Raw genomic sequence first — 21,380 nt, 5'->3', positions numbered from 1 at the left:
AGAAAGTCTACTTCAGAATGGAGGGAAAGTAGTGAAAGTTTCACAGAAAAGCAGACATTTAACTGCATCTGGAGAGTGAATGATCTTTTGCCATATGGTTAAGAGAAGCAAGCACATTCCAGAAAGAAAAAACCCAAAAAACAACTCTCTAATGGACCATATAATTAGGGTGAACATATAATTTATCATCCAAACCAGGACACTTTTGAGAGTGAAAGGTGACTGTAAATAATTATTCTAGGACAGCAAGTGTAAACCCAGCACTGTCCTGGGCAACCAGGAACATGTAGTTATTTTCCCTATAATATGTTGAATTCAGTGTTAAATCAAACATTTTAAAATGCTTTATGTAGAAAAAAATAAATGCAGGAGGCAAAGGTTCCTACATACATAAATGATGAGTTAAATGGCCCCAGTTTTTAGTACATAGTCAAGTGTAAGTTCAGATGCTAGCCTTAAATGAAAACAAATTTTGTAGCAGATTTTGGCCAGTTGCTGTTTTGCTTTTTCCCAAACTGTGACTTTTAACTAACATTGCTCTTGTAACACTGTGCTTCTAGATATAGGGGCTTGCTTTGTTATTTAAAACAAGCCGTGGAACAGAAGCCTATTATGTTTTTAAAGATTACCAGCAAAAGCTGAGAAGAAAACTTTTAATCAAATGAACTAGCAATTGGTTGCAGTGTACTTTGCTTTCCTTTCCACACTTGGCAGTTTCTCTGTAATAGCTGATTGGTACCCTCTTGTTGAGGGAAAGAGCAAGAGGAAGAATGGAGAGATCAGGTATTTTCAAACATCTTTCTAGCTGAACTTTTTCAGTCTTCAGGCTGACTTTAAGGGGGAAGAAAAAGTAGGAGAAATTCAAGGTGAGATTTTCAGTATCAGGTTTTTCCCTCAGACACCCCAACTGCCCTCTCTTCCTTGTGTTTATTCCCTCAACTGAGCCTTCTGTTTTCATTGTTTCCTGCCACTCAACTTTGAAAGGATTGACCCAGACCCAGAAAAATGTAAGAAGTTTTGTCTTGTGTCAACTTCCCTTGAATTAAAGTTCCCTAAGGACACATGACATTACTTATTGCACACAGCTTCCCTTTCTAGACAGAGGGAACGTTCAAGTACTTGGTTGCAGTACTTTTGCTCTGAGGTTTGTGTTCAACTAAGTTTGCAGACAGCAAATTCCAAGTCAGAAAGGTCCTGCCCCTTCTTATGTGCCAAGTTGAAACAGTGAACAAAGAAAGAGGGTTTTACTACAACAAATCCCATAGATAGCTTCCCAGCAAGGTCTGAAAAATCATACCTTCCAGAGTGTCACAGTGTCAGTGTGGTTGTGCACAACCCCACTCTCTGGAGAGAGTTGGGTCATGAGTCGCCAAGTGATTCAGAAATCAGCTAATGAGACTCACCAATTTGCCCTGGCTCTTGGGAAAATCTCTCTTTGTTCCAAATGGGCATTGTCTCTTTATTACCAGTACTTCAGACATCTCTCAAACATGGAAAATAAATTATAAATTTTTCAAGAGTGTTCCAGTATGGAATAAGATAAGGAATTCAGTGCAACCCACATTCAGTTGGAATGAACAGTGACTGCATTGCAATAAAACTTTGTATAGTGCTTTGTAATCCAGACTTAACTGCATTTCACAGCAAGCACTTTATTTTCTAAATAATCCCTTTTCCTTTGCTATTTGTATGTAAAAGCAGGTGATAAAGTAGATTAACGGAGTTTCTACAAAGTGTTTTAGGTAGAGATGACTAGTGTAGACAAACCTACAGAGGTTTTCTCATTATCCCCACAATCACTTTTCTAAAAAGACTCACATGGTCCCATTCCTAAATTCCACACTCTGCTTGCAGCTCACATTATATTGCAATTTCCTCTTGGAGTTCTTAGATTTGTCATATTAAATTGCTCCACTATCATTTGAAGTGAGAGTTATGGCCAAGACATGATAGCTGACTCAAAAAAATGTCTAGAGCAGGCAGTCAGCTCTAGAGATTCATGTGCATATAAGACCTGCTAGAATACAACCCAGCTGTTCTTTTTTTATTGCTTGTTACTTTCTTGTTACTGTCGAGCCTAAAAACAATGTCAGTTTCTAATACCCACCTTCTTATAAACATCGCGAGCTATGTCCCATTCGTGATTCTAGCCCACTTTTCCTACCCCTCATGTTTTTAAATTTTTACTTTTCAAAGACATAGATGTGAACATACATTGCTGTGTGTGGTGGGCTAGAATGCTTCATAAACTGTGTATACTCAAAGCTAAAATATCCAGCAAAGAAGTAAAATATTTAGTCAAATTCCACAAGCATTCATTGAGCACAATGAGAGTGTCAAGTTCAAGGCTGCTAAAGGGAGAATACAAAGTGATGTAGGCAAATTACCTACAGTGAAGGCAGAATTCCTACATAAAGGAGCAGAGACAATTCTGTAAGAGATTGTGGGAAGCTTTGATTGATTTTGATTAGGAATGTTGAAGAAGACTTCAATTGGAAGAGGTGTCCTCTAAGGTTGACCTTGAAGTGTGAGAGAGATCTTGGCAGGAAGAAAGGGATCATTCTTTAAACATTTACTTTTGTTGATACCAAATATCCAAAATCTTGAAACTAACTGGCCTGTATTTATTCATTTAAATTCTTTTACATTACGCACACCAGTCATAGTACTCCAGAATGTTATAACAGCATGCACAATGAGTGTGTATTCACACACACATTTCAATAGTAATATTTTTGTTTTTTTGTCTCTTTCTGTTTGAAGGAAATAAAAGGAGTGTCTCATTCTTTACTCCTGTTATTGCTTCTGATCAGTTTCTTTTGTGCTTCAGTGTTTTCTTATTTTTTGGCCTCCCAATGTGAATGCTACTAGGAGACTGTTGATATTTCAGAAGCTCCAACTATGCTGTTTTCATTACCTGATGTTCTGTATGGGATTTGGAAGGGAGGGGGAGAAGAAAATAAGATAGTCATTGAATTGTATTAGTTCAGAAGTTCATAGGTATTCAAAGACTTCTTGAAAGGCAATTTGGTTAAGATAAGCTCTCTTTGGAATGTTATTGGCTGTAAAAAAAAAAAAAGTATATCTTGTTACTAAAGCTTCGCTGATTAAATGTGTGAGTCCCACTAAAACTAATTTATTGGGCCAAACACTATAGTCAGACACACAGATGATCCAAGTAAACAAACAGAAGAACAACAAAACTCTTTGCCTCTGTTACCTGATGTCATGATCTGCAGTTTACTGGGAGTGTTGATTGATGTTTGAGTGCCAATGGCTAAGGAGATCTTCAAAGTGATCCATGGTTCAGGCTAGTTTGGTCCTGAAGACAGCTCTAGATCAATACAGTTTCTCTGCTTTGCAGTCACCCATTTCAGTCATATTAAGAACCAAATCAAAGCACCTCTGCTGCAATTTCATCGAATACTCAGCAATCTACGTGAAAGTGGTGTATTCTGTCATCTGTACAGACCCATTTAAAGGATAACTACAAACTAGAAAAATGACTTTTACTGAGGAACCCTATTTGAAGAAAGTTTTACAAGATACTATGGGAAATTTCAAAAAAAAGAAAGTAAAGTGTCTATGCATCATAAGTAGTCACAAAAACAGGTGCTAAAATTTTAATATCATTGTTTATTGTAAAGGACTTGCTCTTTGCATAAGCAATTAAGTTGTCACCAATCCTGGGTACAGCATTTCTAATTTTTTTTACCATGGTTAAAAAAAATAACAGATATTTTATATGTTTATGGTTTTTATATATTTTAGACAATTCAGAAATATTGATTAATATTACAAGGCTTTATCTACTGGCATTTTTATACTATAGGTGGAAGTTAAATGGAACAGATGTTGACATTGGTATGGATTTCCGCTACAGTGTTGTTGAAGGCAGCTTGTTGATCAATAACCCCAATAAAACCCAAGATGCTGGAACATACCAGTGCATAGCAACAAACTCATTTGGAACAATTGTTAGCAGAGAAGCAAAGCTTCAGTTTGCTTGTAAGTAGCAATTATATCGTGCTGCAAATGTTACCTTGAGTTTTTGTATTATTGTACCAATAAGGCTTTAAAACAGTTCTCTTTTTAAAAACCAAACAGATTTTAATTTGTTCTATGATCTTATTTACCCTTTTTTCATGTTTGGGAAATGTCTTCTTTGTAGGATAAATTGTAAATCTGAGTGGGAAGATGTATTCTGCTTTTATAAGGATTGAGATAGTTTGATTATGTGATAGTTTGGTTATATGATGCTCTATACACACATCAATTCACACACGCTCAAATTTACACACATGTAAGTTTACATACACAACAGATTATACACAAACTTTATAAAGAGAGTGTGTATAAGCAAGCAGTTGAACTGCCAGTAACTGAATATGAGAAGCACCTTAACCATAAAACTCAAGTTGAAAAAAACTCTTGGTAGTCTATTATTCCTATAATTCTCCATTTTTTCCTTATTTCATAGAATAGGAAAATTTTAAAAACTACAATAATAAGAAAAACTAAACACAAACAAAGTATTACCTTTTATGTCTTTTATATTTCCAGTTTAGAACAATTAAAATACAAATTGCCGTATCTTAAGACCACCATCTAATAAAAGTTCATGAACATATCAAAGAAAGTGGAATTTAGAAATAACAAATTAAAAATAAAATTCATAGGCAAGAGCAGTGAGTACACATTTGAGTAGAGACACCTTTGAGAATTAATGTTCAGCTACATTTTTAAGGGTTTATGTATTTGCATATGATTATGTATTTCCTTGTATAAAATCCCAATTCATATAAAGGTGCATTAATGTCAAAGGTTTCATAATTACAAAGTCTGTTGGCAGTAACACTGTAGTCTAGGCTTATTAACAAAATCTTCTCTGGGAATTCAACATCAAATATACCTAATAATCCAGTGCTTAATCTATTATTGCCGTTTGGTGGCATTTTTATTAGTTGAGAAATGAATTTTCTAAGTATTAGGTATATATGGGAAATAGGATTATTTTGTTTGTGAATGTCTCCTGAGATAGTCTTCCAAATATTCTTAGGTGTGCAGAATAATAGGAGGATAATACGTCTGATTGAGTGCTACAGAACCAAAGTGTTTATTTCTCTTGGTTTAATACAAGTGTTTAATACAAGTTTAATATTTGTACTTATTTTTTAGTAATGACAAATGAATTTTGTTGGATTCATTTTGGAAAGTAATCATAAAATCGACTTTCGGAGTAGAGAAAATCTCTGTATTCAGCCACTCTTGTACTTTGTTTTTTGCATTTTATAGTGTAGGAAAAATTTTTCAAAGACAACAAAAAATAGAGATTGACATAGCATTACCAACATTTTGTTTTTTTAACTTTGACATTTAAAAGCATATTACCAACTCTTAAGATTGTCCTTTTGTGAATGTCCAGGCATTTCAAGTACAAAAGTATCTGAAAGACAGAATCTCATATTCAAGGACAGTTATTTAAATAGAATAGTTTAGCCTAAGGAAAAGCTCTACCACCCATTTTGTGGTTGAGTTGGCCTCAGGACCAGTGTTTGCAATCCACCTTGCTTATCCCACTTCATGTATGATATAAACATCTTGCCCCCCTCAGAATTCTTGGCTGATAATCACTCAACTTGAAAAATTTTAAAAATAGAGAGCTCACCTATTCATCACAAAACATCCTGGCCCACAGTAGACTGCCCTAGTTGTTCAAAAATACAAAAAAAAACCCAACATCTCTTCCTTAAAATTGAGCTAGATATCTAAATTTCCATCACTTTCGCTCCCAGTGCTTACTTATGTTTCTTGTTGGGTTCAAATATGTGAAAATATGATCATGTCCTTTGTCCTATAATTCTTTTCTTCTCCAGGTACTTAATCCACAACCATCTTCTTCACAATGCACTCAATTATGTTAAGTCATCTATTAAATTGTGACCGTATAGAATTGTTCCCAATTCCATGCATGTACATTGACGTTTGCACAGGACAGTGGGAACAGTAGTATCCCATGATGTGAACTTATGAATGCAGCTGACAATGATACTCATTTTTTTAAAGCCTAGGTCTCATATTGTGACTTTGTTTTGAACATACAGTCATGTAAAACCTGAGGATTGATTTTTCATGAATGTCTTTTAATCCAGAGCTACCCAACCATATTATTTTATTAACCTAAATTCGGAATATTATATTTACCCCTATTAAATTCACCTTCTGAGTAGTGACCCTTTGGTCTATCACAGTTGAAATTTATTTTTAATCTTTTTTTATCTGACATATTGATTATCCTCCTACTGTAGTATCAGCAGAAAATTTGATAAGCATCTGTCCATTCAAATAGTTGATAAAACATGTTGACCAGGATGGGCAGCATGCCAGCAGAGAACTTCCACTAAGATGAGATTGAACTTTAAATCAATATTCTTTGCATACTCTTGTTCAGTTAGCTACAAATTTACTCAAACATACTATAATTGAACCCCAGTTCCTCCTACTTGTTCTTAAAGTCATGCGAATCTTTGCCAATGCCTTGTTAAAATCAAGATGTGCTGCTGTCTCTACAGCTTCTGTTCCTACCTGGTCTCTGGGCATCTTCTCTTAGACCTTTAACTATTTATCATAAAACAGGCAGAATAATCTTTTAAACATGTAAATGAGATCATTGCATTTTGCTGCTTTATGCCTTCTACTGCACTTAGAATAAATCTCAAATTTATTACCATGCTCTCATTTTAATTTCTTGAAAATGACAAACTATCTTTTACAATAGACCTTGATACTTTCGTTCCCTCTGACTGATATGCTTTTCTCCTCATACTTCACATGCTCACTTCTTATAATCCTTAGTTCTCAAATTAGGTATGACCTTCTAAGAGAAAGTTTCCATATCACCCTGTCTAACGTAGGAAGTAATTCCTATCATTTCTTCTCCTCTCCTCTGCCTACCTTCTTCTAACCCTCTACTTCTACATAATAGCATCCTCTATTTCATTTATTAGAATTTAATATAACCTGGAATGATTTTGTATATTTATTTTTTTCTCATTATTTAACTCCTGTGATTGATAGAATCTAAGTTCTGAGAGAGCTGAGACTATCTTGTCCATCCTTATATCTCCGGAGTCTAGAACGCTTTATATGTATGAATAAAGGAATTCTGTTATTAATTGCATATTCAGTGACACAACAAAGAAAATATATATATAAAATTATTTGGGGGGATGACGTATTTTTATAGACCCATGCCCTTTCTATTTTAGTCATTTTCTGGAGTCCAGCCTCTAGATCATCAATCTATAGTTTCTAGATTTTTTTCCTATCTTTTTTTAATTAAAAGAAAATCAAAGATGTTGCCTTTTTTCAAAAATCATGTTTAATTGATTCAAATGAAATACCTTTCTTCAGTGATGTAAGGTGAAGCATGACAGTGCTTTTGAATATTGCTGTGTAATTTCTTTCACCCCAAGCGTTTTCATAACCACTGAGAAAAAAAATGTCTTTTGACCATAGTTACTGCACTATAATATGCAAGTGAAAATATTTTGTTATTTTTAATCATATGACTTTATAGCTGAAATGGACCTTAAAGTTTTCCTGTCCTGTATCTTTTTAAAAATGAAATTGAAGATTTGAATAACTGAATTACTCATTGTAATTTGCACGGTTAATAAGTGACAGCCTAGGAACACCAGCCTCTACTCCTAGTTCAGTGCACCCTGGCCCATCTCTACCTTAGCTCCAGTTTACTTTATAAGAAAAACATCTCTTCATCTTTATATGACATGTTACAACTTTAAGCTTCATTTATATACTTTAAATAATTTTATCCATAGGACAATCTTATAAAGTAGACATTATTACGGATTATTTTTAAAATATTTTCATGGAGCTTTTATAGCCAGAATTTGATAATCTCTTGCATTTAGCATTTTCAAAAATAAATTAATTCACATAACCAAAAATTCTAGCTAATGGATATGCCTCTGAGAACCTGTCCCTCCCCGACTTTTTTCATTCGATACCTATAGGCTGGAAATCCTTGATCAAACAGGCATAGCATAATTTAAGTTACTCTTGATGAAGTATGGACATTTTCATGAGCATACATTATTATAATGTAATTTGAATCACATTTTGTTTTTCGCTCCCCCTGCAATATTAAGCCATCAGCAATCACTTCTCTTGTTGTCACTTAGCCTGTTTCTTTTTTTTTTTAAGATTTTATTTTTTTCCTTTTTCTCCCCAAAGCCCCCTGGTACATAGTTGTATATTCTTAGTTGTGGGTCCTTCTAGCTGTGGCATGTGGGATGCCGCCTCAGCATGGCTCGATGAGCGGTGCCGTGTCCACCCCCAGGATTCGAACGGACGAAACACTGGGCCGCCTGCAGTGGAGTGCGCGAACTTAACCACTTGGCCATGGGGCCAGCCCCATAGCCTCTTTCTAACAGCAGGCTACCAATACCCATTCTATTGTTTACTCCTTCTATTTCACCTGGGGTAGAAAACTTGGTTGATTGATTTGCCAGGGTCTACCCAGTGCCTAGCGCTTAGTAAGCTCACAATAGTAGTTGTTGAATAAATTGTAAGAATTGGATGTTAGAGTCATCAGGCCATGTTTGGGGCCTGAGTTGAACTCCTGCGTTCAAGGACTTTGTGATAGTCTTTGTATCCCGAAAACTCAAGCCTGAAAGTATGCATAGCTTCAATGAAGCGTTTAGGAATAGCTTTCCTTTTACCTTAGGCATGCCTCCCCAACCTCCATCTGCTGCACCTCCCCCTCCACCCAGGGGGAAAAACAAGTTGGACATCCTTTGATTCTAATGTAGGCAACTCAATCAGAAGATAAGGCCAGGAGTAGAGGGAATTTCAGTTCATTATTTCCACAGCTTAGTGGTGAGGATTTTTCCAAAGCTGTGTCTATATTGACTGCTATAGCCCCATCACTCTAGCTGCCTACTTCCCCAGCTGAACATCCCAATCTAAATGTGCTTGAGAATCACTGTACACAGTTATGCTGCAAAACAATTTTTTTTCTCTGACATATAGACATGGATATTTTTTAAAGTAAATTGCAATACACACTCATACACTCACAAAATATCTAAGTCACTATTTTTTTAAAAAATTGGGAATGTGGACTTGAGAAGGTGAGATACTCTATTGCCTAAGTTTTGATGGACTGGAATGGTGTTCATTGCTCCACTTCGCTTTGTGTGTCCCACGATGTCTCTAAAACTCAGACTTCAAATCAGCACTGGGGATAACCATACTTCCCCCTTAGGGTTGTTATGAAGATTAAATTATAAAGCATATGCAAAATCCCAGAATAGTTCCTAGCATGAGAACGTTAGTCAATAACTCCTTCTCTACTTTCCTGTCTCTCTTCTCTTCCTTTCCCTCTCTTTCCCTCCCTTTCCTGTCTTTAAAATAAGAATAATAATTAACATTTATTAAGAGCTTAGGTAGAGTGGGAAGAGTACAAGCCCTAGATTAGATTCCTTGGGTTGAACTTCAGCTCTTCCCGTAACCCTGTGACCTTGGACAAAGTACTTCTCTCTGCCTCAGTTTGTTTATCCATAAAATGTGGTTAATAACTATACTCCCTTTGTTGTGAGGATCAAATAAATTAATGCTGATAAAACTTCTAGATCATTGTCTAGCATACATTGAGTTTAATAAATGTTAGCTATTATTATAATTTTTATTAGAATTTTATCAATCTATGTCAGATATTATGATGAGTACTTTGGAAGCATTATCCTATTAAGTTCTCAGCATAACCACAGGAAGTATAGGTGTTTTTTTCATTTTATAGGTGAAGAATCTGAGGACTAGTGAAATGAGATAACTTTCACCAAGGGTACAGTAGAAGGAGGAGGAGCCAGCATAGGAACCTGAGCACCTAACTCCTGAGCAGATGTCCATTACATGGCATTTGACACACACAGTTCCCCCATGACACTTAAAACTACACTTTTCAAATGGAATTTATATTCAAACCATAGATTTGGATGGTTGATAAAATGTTTCCTTTGTAGACGGAAACTTGGATTTTTAAAAAATGTTTGCAACCTTTAATGTAGCACATCCATCATTATGTTTTTTGTTTTTAATTTTTTACTTATGGGCTTCTTTGATGCCGTCATACTGTTGATTTACTGTTAGCATCTAAAAGCATAATGTTATATACTGCAATTATGCATACATTTGCAACTCTAATTTTAATATAATTGGTTTCAGGTTCCATAATGAGAAAAATTAATAACAATATTTCTGCTCTAAAAGTTAATATGCAAATTTCCAGTTTATTGCAAGTAGGTTGTAAAACATTCTGGATATTGATATTTTATGGAAATAACTGTGGGTTATTATGACTGTGGGTAAACAGTATATCTCCAAGCAGTAAAAGATATATTATTATAAGTTTTCTTAGTCCCATATCATTACTCCCCCACATGTGAAAAAGATGCACTTTAAATATAGATTATTATGAGGAGCTTCCAAAAGAATAATCCAATAACTGCAGATTTTAGCCTGTCAAACTGATTGCTTCATAAACATTGTTTGGGGCCTCTTCCTGGAAGTTCAACTGTCTTGTAACAGTTCAGATCTTCAAAACAGAAGACTTAAGCTATTCATCATCTCAAGTTGTAAGATGACTATCATTCATACCTAAGTACCTCCAAATTGCTCATGGTTAAATTAAATTATTTGACAAAATCAAGTTGCCTGCCTGCTGTAGGGAAACTGGCATAGTCTTGGCCATGGCAAGTTGGTGTTCTTTTGAAGGAAGCAACAGAGTGCTATCTATGCTTCTCTCTTTTGGTACCTCGCCTGAGGTGAGAAAAGAAACTAAACTGGTACACTACTCATGCCCTGCCTATCTACCTCCTGAACTTGCATTAAAGGGAAGGGGATAGAAAAGGGAAATTATGAAAAAAAAGAGAAAGGATGGAATTGGTAAGTGAAGGGTCTTAGGTGCAAAAGCCACTCAGTTTTGCCCTTCCTGTGACCTCAAGAAGTGTATTTATCAGGATAAAGTAACTCAATAAACCAGTCCATTCTGAGGTTAGTTTCAGTTAGCTTTATCAGTTATTTGGCAGCCAACATTTTTTGTGATAAAAAAATCACATTGATGAACAGCAGCTGGTTAGACAGCTTCATTGAAAAAGATCTTTCTTGTGCCTACTACAGTAAACCTTGTCTGAGTTCTCCTTAATTTGGGGCACCCTCTGACAATTGTGGTTATGATGGTAATAATGATTAGAAAAATGTATTAAATTTTGAAGGTTGTACTGTATTCTAACTGGGGCTCTTGACAACCTGGTTTTTGAGCCTTGATCATTGCTTCTATTCATAGTAAATCTCAAGTGTTCATTGCTTTTAATATTTAGTAATTAGTTTATCCTTCATAGCCAAAGAATGAAATATGCAGTCAATTGGAACAATAGCTGGGGATTTGATAGATGGCCAAACCCATGACTGGCTTGACTGATTTTTAATTCGGAAGGCTGCTTAAATAGGCAAACTTTTGTTTCTGAGCGATAAAATATTGACGGATGACTGTTTGGATAAATAATTTGTGAATATTTAGATCAATTAAAACTTAATCCACTAAGGAACATTTGAATGACAAACCGAAAACATTTATCATTTGAAAGCTTTGATCCTCGAAAAAAGAATAGATTTTTCTCATTTGAGTACTTAGAAGAATTCAAACCAAACTTGCTGAGTTTCTGAAATGGTCCTTTTTGTAGATACTCTCTGCCATTTACTGTAGTAGTAGAAGGACATTTCTGGTGACAATTCATGTCTATTGAGAATTCTGTAAGGTGAACCTTAACAACTAGTCGATTTATGGCCATGCTATTGGTTCTTAGTGATGGTGACCATTGTGAGTTGTGGTATAATGAATAATTGAAATTCACATATATACATTATTCTCACTTGTATTTTTTTCTGTCCCTCCCACAAAACCTGTTAATGTATAGACACTAGTTAATTGCAGCTGTTAGTTTGTTGGGTGTATCTCCTTCCAGTCATCCCACAGTCCCACTTGGGGTCTATATGACTGACAAAGAGTAGTTTGTGACTAAATCAATGAAGTATAGAGATTTTTTTAAAATTCAGGAGCATTCTGAGTATACAGTACACATGAAAATTCACAACCAAGACCAGATGGGAATCCAAACAAGCTTGATCAGACAGGGCTTTAAAAAAAAATCACTGAAGTTAAAAACAACTAACACTGTATTTTAATTTTAAAAAAATCAAGTTACTAAAATATCATGCCTTTTTGTTTCATTGTTGTGAATAATTCAGTCCATAAATATTAAAATAATTTTGATTGTTTTTCAAGTTTAATTTTTTTTTTTTTAGAGGAAGATTAGCCCTTAGCTAACATCTGCCACCAATCTTCCTCTTTTTGCTGAGGAAGATTGGCCTTGAGCTAACATCCGTGCCCATCTTCCTCTATTTTAGGTAGGATGTGTGCCACAGCATAGCTTGACAAGCGGTATATAGGTCTACACCTGGGATCTGAACTAGCGAACCCTGGGCCGCTAAAGCTGCAAGGTGTGCATTTAACCACTGCACCACTGGGCCGGCCCCTCAAGTTTAATTTTTAATCACTGATGATCAAGTCTTACCATCACTCTGCTTTAAGTTTGGGTAAAGTTTTAGTCAACAATCAGTTAAGTGTTGCCATTTAGTTGAAAGAGAGGAGCAACTTCCGGATGAGAGAAAATGTCACATACAGAGTATCACTCTAACCATATCACTATCCATTCTTTTTCAAGAGTTTTTATTTGAGAGGTTATGATGTTGTAGACCATATACAAATATTCAATTGATTCAAAATTCAAAATCTAGTTGACCACCTAGTGAGTTGTGAGTAGAATAGTAACTTAGTAATAGTAAATAGTAAATAGTAGTGAATTGAATAGTAACTTACCAAAGATATATCCACCTAGAACCTGTCAAAGTGACCTTATTTAGAAAAAGGGTCTTTTCAGATATAATTAAGGATCTCAAGATGAGATCATCCAGAATTGTGCAGCTGCGACCTTAAATCCAATGGCAAGGTCCTTATAAAAGACAGAGGAGAAGAAGAAACAAAGAGGAGCAGGCAATATGACCACGGAGGCAGGGATTGGAGTGATGCAGCCAAGGACTGCCGAAGATCGCCAACAGTCTTCAGAGGCTGGAAGAGGCAAGGAAGAATTCTCCCCTTGAGCCTTCACAGTGAGCGCAGCCCTGATGACACCTTAATTTCAGACTTCCAGCCTTCAGGATGTGAGAGAGTAAATTTATATAGTTTTAAGCCACCAAATTTGTGCTAACTTGTTTACAGCTGCCCTAGGAAACTAATAGACCAACATATTCACAGTTTCTTTCCTTTTCTTTCCAGAACACTGTCATCAAGGAAAAATAAAACCTCCTAGGGAATGAGACTGAAATCAGGTGCTTTTGTAACTTAACTGTGTTACGGAGCATTGTATTGAGAGGAATGGCCTTGATTAAATGTGGGATAATCCGTGCAAGTTTTTTGTCACCCTATGCATTTTCCCCTGGAGAGCATAACTGGGTTTTGAACCTTATATAGCATGATTTGATGAAATAATGAAAAAAGGTAGCTGCAGAAATTCAAAAAGTAACCTCTTCTTTTGTCCAGCACTTTTCTGCCTCTCTCTAGGTCTTCTCTAAAATAGGCAGGATTGGTCCTTTCTCCATAGGACAATGATTTGAAGTGATTCAGAGTAGTTTGTTGGCCCTGAGGCCCTCTCTCTGGATTTCTTTTCTTCGAGGTCATTTTCCCTGAATTTGACCCCTTTGTCTGATACTCTAAAACCGTAGAAACTAGCTATTATCACATTTAGAGTGTCTGACCTACCTGTGGCTGTAACAGTTCGACTGTGGTCTCTCATGCATTGTTATGGTTCCTATTATGACATTTCAAGCTGCAGAAAGCCCCTGTGCTATCGAGGGCCATATTCCGTTGTCTTCCCAATCAGCACTTTAACTGAGTAAACTCATCTGAACAAGCCATTTACCTCCTAGCTGACATGTGCTTTATGCACCACTCCTCAGCTCTCACATGTGATCTCTGTAGAGAGTAAAGTCTGCTTTAGGATTTAGAGGTTAAATCTCAAATTCAGGGGCATCATGAAAAGGTAGGTGTGTGTATGTGTGCATGTGTGTGTTTTCTAAGAACTAAATTATTCTGTTAGATATTTTACCAGAGATTAAATTCTGTACTACCCACTATACTCTCAACGGATTGCACTGCCGGCCAGTAATTTCTCCCTGATATATGTATTTAAGATACACACTAATTATGATCAGTGTATTAATTTGCTGCCAAATACTTGCATTCTTGTATATCATTAGCATTTCAGATTTGTTCATTTTTTCATAGCGTTTACTTCCCCATCCTCCAAAATTCAATACAGTCTTGTGCTTGAGCAATCTGTTATCACAGCCTCATAAAATTTAGATTAATTATACTTATAGATCATCTTTTAAGTAGCCCACATTTATTTTAAAAAGGTAGGTGGAGGGTAAGGAAATCAACAAATGGACTTTCTTATTTGTAACCTCGGTGATGACTTTCCCCTACTTTTTTCAAATGTTATCACCAATAAGGCAGGTATTTATGAATAAGTGCTGAATAAATATTTGCATGATAAATGAAGCTGAATGAATATATGAATCAACCAATGAAAAAATATAAGAGAAACAGAAATGCCTTGCCCTTTACCAGCCTGGATATAAGATAATATTTCCTCTTTAATACTCTATTTTCTTGAACTGAGAAGTACATTTTTTAGTGTTTGTCTTTTTTTTCTTCTTTTAAATCATTAAGGAACTGTTGCCTCTTACTTTCAATACCATCTCTTTTTTTTGGTAACAGCTTGTTATGTTATATACCATATTATTACACAATTTAAGATACACAATTTAGTTAACTTTTAGTATATTCACAAAGTTTTGCAATTGTCACCACTATCTAATTTCAGAGCAGTTTCATTAGCTTGAAAAAGAAACCCTATACTCATTAATAGGCAATCCTCATTCCTTTCAGCTCCTGACAACTACCAATCTACTTTCTGTCTCTATGAATTTGCCCATTCTGGACATTTCATAAGTGTAATCCTACAGTAGGTGACTTGTTTATTTCAATTAGCATAATATTATCGAGGTTCATCTATGTTGTAGCATACATCAGTACTTCATTTCTTTTTATGGCCAAATAGTATGCTGTTATATGGAAATAACACCATTTTGTTTGTCCATTCATCAGTTGTTGGACATTTGGGTTGTTTCCACTTTTTGGCTATTCTGAATAAAGCTGCTATGAACATTCATTTATAAGTTTTTTAATGTAGACATATGTTTTAATTTCTTTTGGGTATATTCCTAGGAGTGGAATTGCTAAGTCAAATAGTAACTATGATTAACATTTTGAGCAACTGTCAAATTCTTTTCCAAATTGACGTGGCATTGTATAATCCATTAACAGTGTATTATATTGGGTTGATGCTCCATTTTGAGTTAATTTTTATGTATGTTGATGTTGGGGTTCAACTTCATTCTATATAAATTTTTCTCAGATTCATTCTCTTGTGTATGTATATCCAGTTGTCCCAGCATCATTTGTTGAAAAGATGGTTATTTTCCCATTGAATGGTCTTGCACGCTTGTCGAAAGATCAATTGACCATAAATGTAAGAGTTTATTTCAGCGCTCTCAATTCTTTTCTTTTTTTTTAAAGTATACTTTTTTTTGGTGAGGAAGCTTTCTTTGGTGGCCCTGAGCTAACATCTGTTGCCAATCTTCCTCTGTTTTTTTCCTCTCCCCAAAGCCCCAGTACATAGTTGTATATCCTAGCTGTCAGTCCTTCTAGTTCTTCTATGTAGGATGCAGCCACAGCATGGTGTGGTTGGTCTGTGCCCAGGATGATGAGTGGTGTGTAGGTCCGTGCCCAGGATCTGAACCAGTGAACCGGGGTCTGGTGAAGGGGAGCCCTTGAGCTTAACCACTCAGCCACAGGGCCGGCCCCAGGGCTCTTAATTCTATTCCACTGATCTATGTCTGTCCTTACACAAGTACCACAATGTATTGATTACTGTAGCTTCATAGTAAGTTTTGAAATCAAGAAGTATCCATTAATAGCATCATAAGATCAAAGAAATATGATGCACATATCACATAAACTATAAACTCCATCCTACTTTCCGTATATGCAAAGCATATGGCCTTTGGGCATGTAATATAAAATTCAATATTGATAAATTCTGGGCTGTCTAATCTTAAAAAACATCAGATTTGGAGCCTTGACAATCTAATCCACTGTTTCCTCAAATTTGAGAAAGAATTCATTTTTCCTTACTCCTCAGAGTCTCAGTTCTGTTTTCCTCTAACAAGAATGCTTGTGATTTTGTAAGAGCAATTGCTATTTTATAGGTCAAGCATACTCTAAATCTATAGAGAAATATTTTTCTCTAAGGCATTGAAGTCCTAGGAGAACCATTAAATAAGCTGCCAGACCATTTAACATTGGCCAGCACATCTCCATTGCTAACTCTTCCAGGAAGTGTGGAGAGGTAATTGCTGTATTTGCATACCTAAAGGGCCCTTGGTGGGTTTTCTCAGAACAAAGAATACTCTTGACCCAGGGTTTATTTTAAAATGTCAGTTTTCCTGGGGCCAGCCCAGTGGCACCACCAGTTAAGTTCCCACGTTCTTCTTCGGAGGCCCGGGGTTCACCGGTTCAGATCCTGGGTGTGGACACAGCAGAGTTTGGGACATGGCAGAGTTTGGCAAGCCATGCCGTGGCAGGCATCCCACGTATAAAGTAGAGGAAGATGGGCATGGATGTTAGGTCAGGGCCAGTCTCCTCAGCAAAATGAGGAGGATTGGCAGCAGATGTGAGCTCAGGGATAATCTTCCTGGGTGGGGGAGGGGGGGGTGAATGTCAGTTTTCCTATCTCCACCAGAGTACTTTATAATAAATCACTTCTTCTAAATTTGCATAGACCTTTCAGTCCTCTTTCTTTCCCCCCTGGGGAAGATTAGCCCTGAGCTAACATCCGTGCCCATCTTCCTCTACTTTATATGTGGGATGCCTACCACAGCATGGCTTGCCACGCCATGCCATGTCCACACCCAGGATCCAAACCAGCGAACCCCGGGCCACCAAAGCAGAATGTGCACACTTAACCACTGCGCCACCGGGCTGGCCCTTTCAGTCCTCTTATTGGCTTTGTACGTTCTGTTCTCTGTATCTACCACCAAAAGGCTGTGTGACCCTGAGAAAGTTTCCACATTCCTCTCAACTCTAGTGTCCTCATCCATGGGAGGGCCATAATGATAGTATTTTAGAGTTAGAGAATTAAATGCCTGGGAAATGTAATTTGTATGTTCATGAACATTCCTCCACCTGTTGATCTATAGAATGCTCACTAACATGTGAATGCTATGCTTTCTCATCTCTTTTGTCTCTGAGTACTCCAGTATTTATTATGAAGTACTAGAATTACACCATATGGTTTTGTCTGGCCCTCTCAGTAGTCTGTATACACTCAGAGAATTGGACATGTTTTTATATTTTACTCAACATTAAACGTTGTTCCTTGTACCCTGTAGATGTTCCAAGTTTTCACACACAATTAGCAATTGCTCTATTTAGGATATTAAGCTTCATTTTACTCTAACAAACCATTTATCCTACATATAATTCAACATCAGTAATGACAACCTGAGATTTCTACTACGTAATTATCTATATTGTCAAGAAATTGTTAATTCTCCTTCAAAATTGAAAAACAGTACCTTTGGAAAATATCACCACATCATCCAAGTAAACATGAGTGAAAAATTGAGTTATCTATACTCAGTTTGGAGATTTCTTTTGTGTGTTCGTTTTTCTTTCTTCCAATATTTAATGAATATCAGCTAGGTAGTCAGCACTGTGTTAGATGAGGAGTGATGCATCAGTGAACTGGACAAATATGAAGTTTACGTCCAGCAAGGAAGACAGACATTGAACAAGTCACCTCAAGTATGGTGAGTGTTAGGAAGGTAGAAAGTCTTGATTTCTAAGGAACCAAGGACAGAATAAGCAGCAGCAGAGGAGAAATGGCCTGAAAGTAGTGTTTGTTTATAAGGTAGCTGGTTAGACAGATGTTCAAGGAGGGGTAAAAAGTGGAGAAGTACAGAGAAAAGAACAAGGCATTTCAAGAGAGGAGAAAACATAGACTGTAGACAGGATTTGCTCATTCAGATTTTTTTCTGTCTGTGTGGCTGAAGTTCCCAGAGCAGGGGGCGAATGCAGCAGAGTAGAAGATGGTGGTAAGGTGTGAGAAAAGGGAAGATTATTTATTTATTCTGCATTTTTACCTCAAGATTTCCTGGAGTCACTATACTTAAGCAAGTCAGTTTACTGGCTGAAGATTAGGAAAATTCTCCTATATTCCCATAAAACATGGTCAGTGTTTTAAAATCTGCATGGCATTCAGTGCAGTGGAAGTTTTCTCTAAGTCCTGTCATCAACTCACACGTCTCCAGCCAACCACCAGTAATAACAACAGGAGCTAACAATTCTTACTTGCTTTGCACGTGCCAGACATTAAAGGATGAATTCTCTTTTAATCCTTACCTCAAACTCCAACCGGTAGGTGGCAGTGCTGAGTATAGTCCAGAGATACAGACAATAGAATTTGAATATCACTAATCTTGTCATCACTAAGTTTCTGCACAAGATGAGAGGATAAGATTGAAGACGCTAAGAAGTCAGGAAGAACCCACTTACCTGACAGTGCTTGAGAATGGAGCTCACATGATGCTGCTGATGCTCTTTCTGTCCCAGTTAAGGATCCATTTCTTCTGGTCCTTCTGCCCAAAGTACTTGCCTTACATGGTTGTGGTAAGAATCTCAAAATAGCTGCAAAATATCTGGTATGTAGTAGAAAAGATAACTTTGTTTTCATATATTGGACAGCTAATCAGTTTCTGCTCTAATAGCCTCATTTGTGTTTTTGGTTTTTTAAATAATTTTTTGGTATTAATCATCAATTAAGTATGATTAGATAAAGTGAAATAGTGTTTTATTACGTAGAGTTTTTATACCTGTAAATAGCTCCATAGACGTTCCTCTGTCTTTCTGTCTTTGTCTCTAGTTTTCTCGGAGAGCATCCCATAGATTTATAAGGCAATTCCTTCTTCAGGAAATCTCTTTCATTTGCCAAGTACATAAGCATTTGTTAAATTTAAAACTGATCACAACAAATATTTAGTGGGTATTTCTTCAGTGATGACACTGTACCCATACACGTAGAAACTGACATTATTGAGTGCCAGAAAGGATAAACCACCAGCTTTAAAAAGAGAGAACATTTCACGAGCTTAGTAATTTGGCAACGGGAGAGTAAGAACCTTTCAGAATTTTATCACCCGTCTGTAACTTTTACAAAGGAATCCTACTCTTCACCCCCAGGAAAGCATGTCTTATCATCACTTCTTCCAAATCAGAATTAAAGTCCAAAGTCACAATAAGGCTAATTTTGGGGAGGATGAGTGTGCAAAGTTCTAATATCACCTACCTCTGCCACACTGGCTAAAGTGTCCTTCCTGAGTCCTGTTTTTCTCAGTGCCTGTTGGTTTTCTTTATATATCCCCAAATAATAGTCTTTAATTTTATCTGTCAGTCTATCTATTGCGTGTCAGCCCCACTAGAAACTCCACCATTGCCTTACTTTATTCACTAAATTTTTGTTGGATAAGCAGGATAGTAAGTCACTCTATGTGGAAGCCAGGGTCCCAAAGAGAAGCTAGTGGGAATGGCACCCTTGAAAATTTTAACATTTTAGAGCTAAATGTGCAAAATAAATTCAGAGACAAAGATGAATGTGCTTTCCTTTTGGAAGATATATCAACCTGGGGGAGGAAGGGAAACTAGATCTCCCAAAGAATATTTCCTTTGTTATCAAGTGATTGGCATGCATGTAACTTTTTGATCAGAGACATGTTGTGACACTGGAGTGACAACTCTCCCTCTACTCTTATTGAGCTGCTGTCTTGTGATTGATTTTCAAAATAGACCCATTGTTTGCCTCAGCTAATCGGAGCCTAGCTAGTGTATCCTGAAAAAGGAAGTTTATTAAAGTACTCTTTATCGCCTTAAAATTTTCATTTAGTGGTCTCATTGACAGATAACAGAGACATAATTAGTCCATGGACTATGCCAAGGTGGAAAATGCAAGGCCCGTTGGAGAAATGCTCCTGCTTGAGAGTACCCAACTGGGAATCCCAGGCAGTGGGTTCTGATCCCCTTTCTCTCTCCGATTTGCTCTCTGATCCACATCTTAATAATGATGAGAAACAATGTCTTGAATGTGGGTTCAGTGGTAGCAGCAAGTGTAGCTTACTTATCCTGATAGCCTGGCACATAGTTCAGTGCTCTGAAGGTTGCAGATAAAAGCTCTTAAATTAGATTGTCTTCTTAGTATTTTTGTATTTTTTTCTTTAATTGTTTAGAGGGAAGAAGAATTTAAAATATTGTCACATAGCAGTGGGTGTGTGACGTCATTTGCTGTTTGTCAACCAAGTGATGAAGCTAGAAAACATTTGTATATAAACGTTACATTGAATTAAAGGTTTTTAAATTACTGAAATGTAGGCAAAATAGTCAAAGGCTGGCACTTAGAGATGAACGAATGTATTACATCTGTGGAGCCTTGATGTTCATTACTTTGAGTGTCATTTCCATTTCCTGCTGGAAATTAAGCATCACAAATGTATCCTTCATTTGACCAGGTGGCCTTGTTGCCTCTAAAATGAATGGTGAATCTGGGAATATAAATTATAATCACATCATAAGCATCTTCCTCTTAACCTTGGCAATGATGTAAAATAGTGCATTTTAAGCTTTTTTTGAAGGATAAGAAGGAAATCTTGTCTTGGATAATTAATATTTCAACAAAAATCAATGTTGCTGCAGTTAGCAGGTAGATGATCTGGCTAATTGGCTCGATATGAAATTTGTTAACCACGAATTGTCTTTTGGCTGAAATTGTGTTTGTAGAAAAATGGAAATCAGTGAGGTATTTACTGGATTTGTAGTACAGTCTTGTTCAGTCAGCTGTAGAGAGTTCACGATATAAATATGGAGGACCATAGGAGCTTATCCTCCAATTGCCTCCAAAAGAATCCTGATGACTTTCCCTAATTGCTTTGTCATGGCACTGAGGACTGTAAAGCTGAGGAAATTGTCACCCTGTCCACAGAATATTTCTTGGTCCTTTCTGTCTACTGCTTCTCTTTCTCTTTGATAATCCAAGCCACCACTGTTATGCCATGGAAAAGTAACTAAA

The 21,380-nt window shown here is 36.5% G+C and overlaps 1 protein-coding gene across 4 annotated transcripts in view; it reads left to right on the top strand.

Annotated features, from left to right (window-relative positions):
- Positions 1-21,380, top strand: part of CNTN4 (contactin 4) — an 870,265-nt gene that overhangs the window by 577,928 nt on the left and 270,957 nt on the right. For all 4 annotated transcript variants that reach the window (XM_046652823.1, XM_046652828.1, XM_046652821.1 and 1 more), the window contains one exon: positions 3,833-4,008. In XM_046652823.1, coding sequence (XP_046508779.1) covers positions 3,833-4,008 — 176 coding nt within the window. The remainder of the gene's footprint in view (positions 1-3,832; positions 4,009-21,380) is intronic.

This window comes from Equus quagga, chromosome 1 (genome assembly GCF_021613505.1).
Source record: "Equus quagga isolate Etosha38 chromosome 1, UCLA_HA_Equagga_1.0, whole genome shotgun sequence".
Taxonomy (NCBI): Eukaryota; Metazoa; Chordata; class Mammalia; order Perissodactyla; family Equidae; genus Equus; species Equus quagga.
The sequence above is the reverse complement of the archived record's forward strand: the minus strand, read 5'-3'. Positions and strand labels throughout refer to the sequence as shown.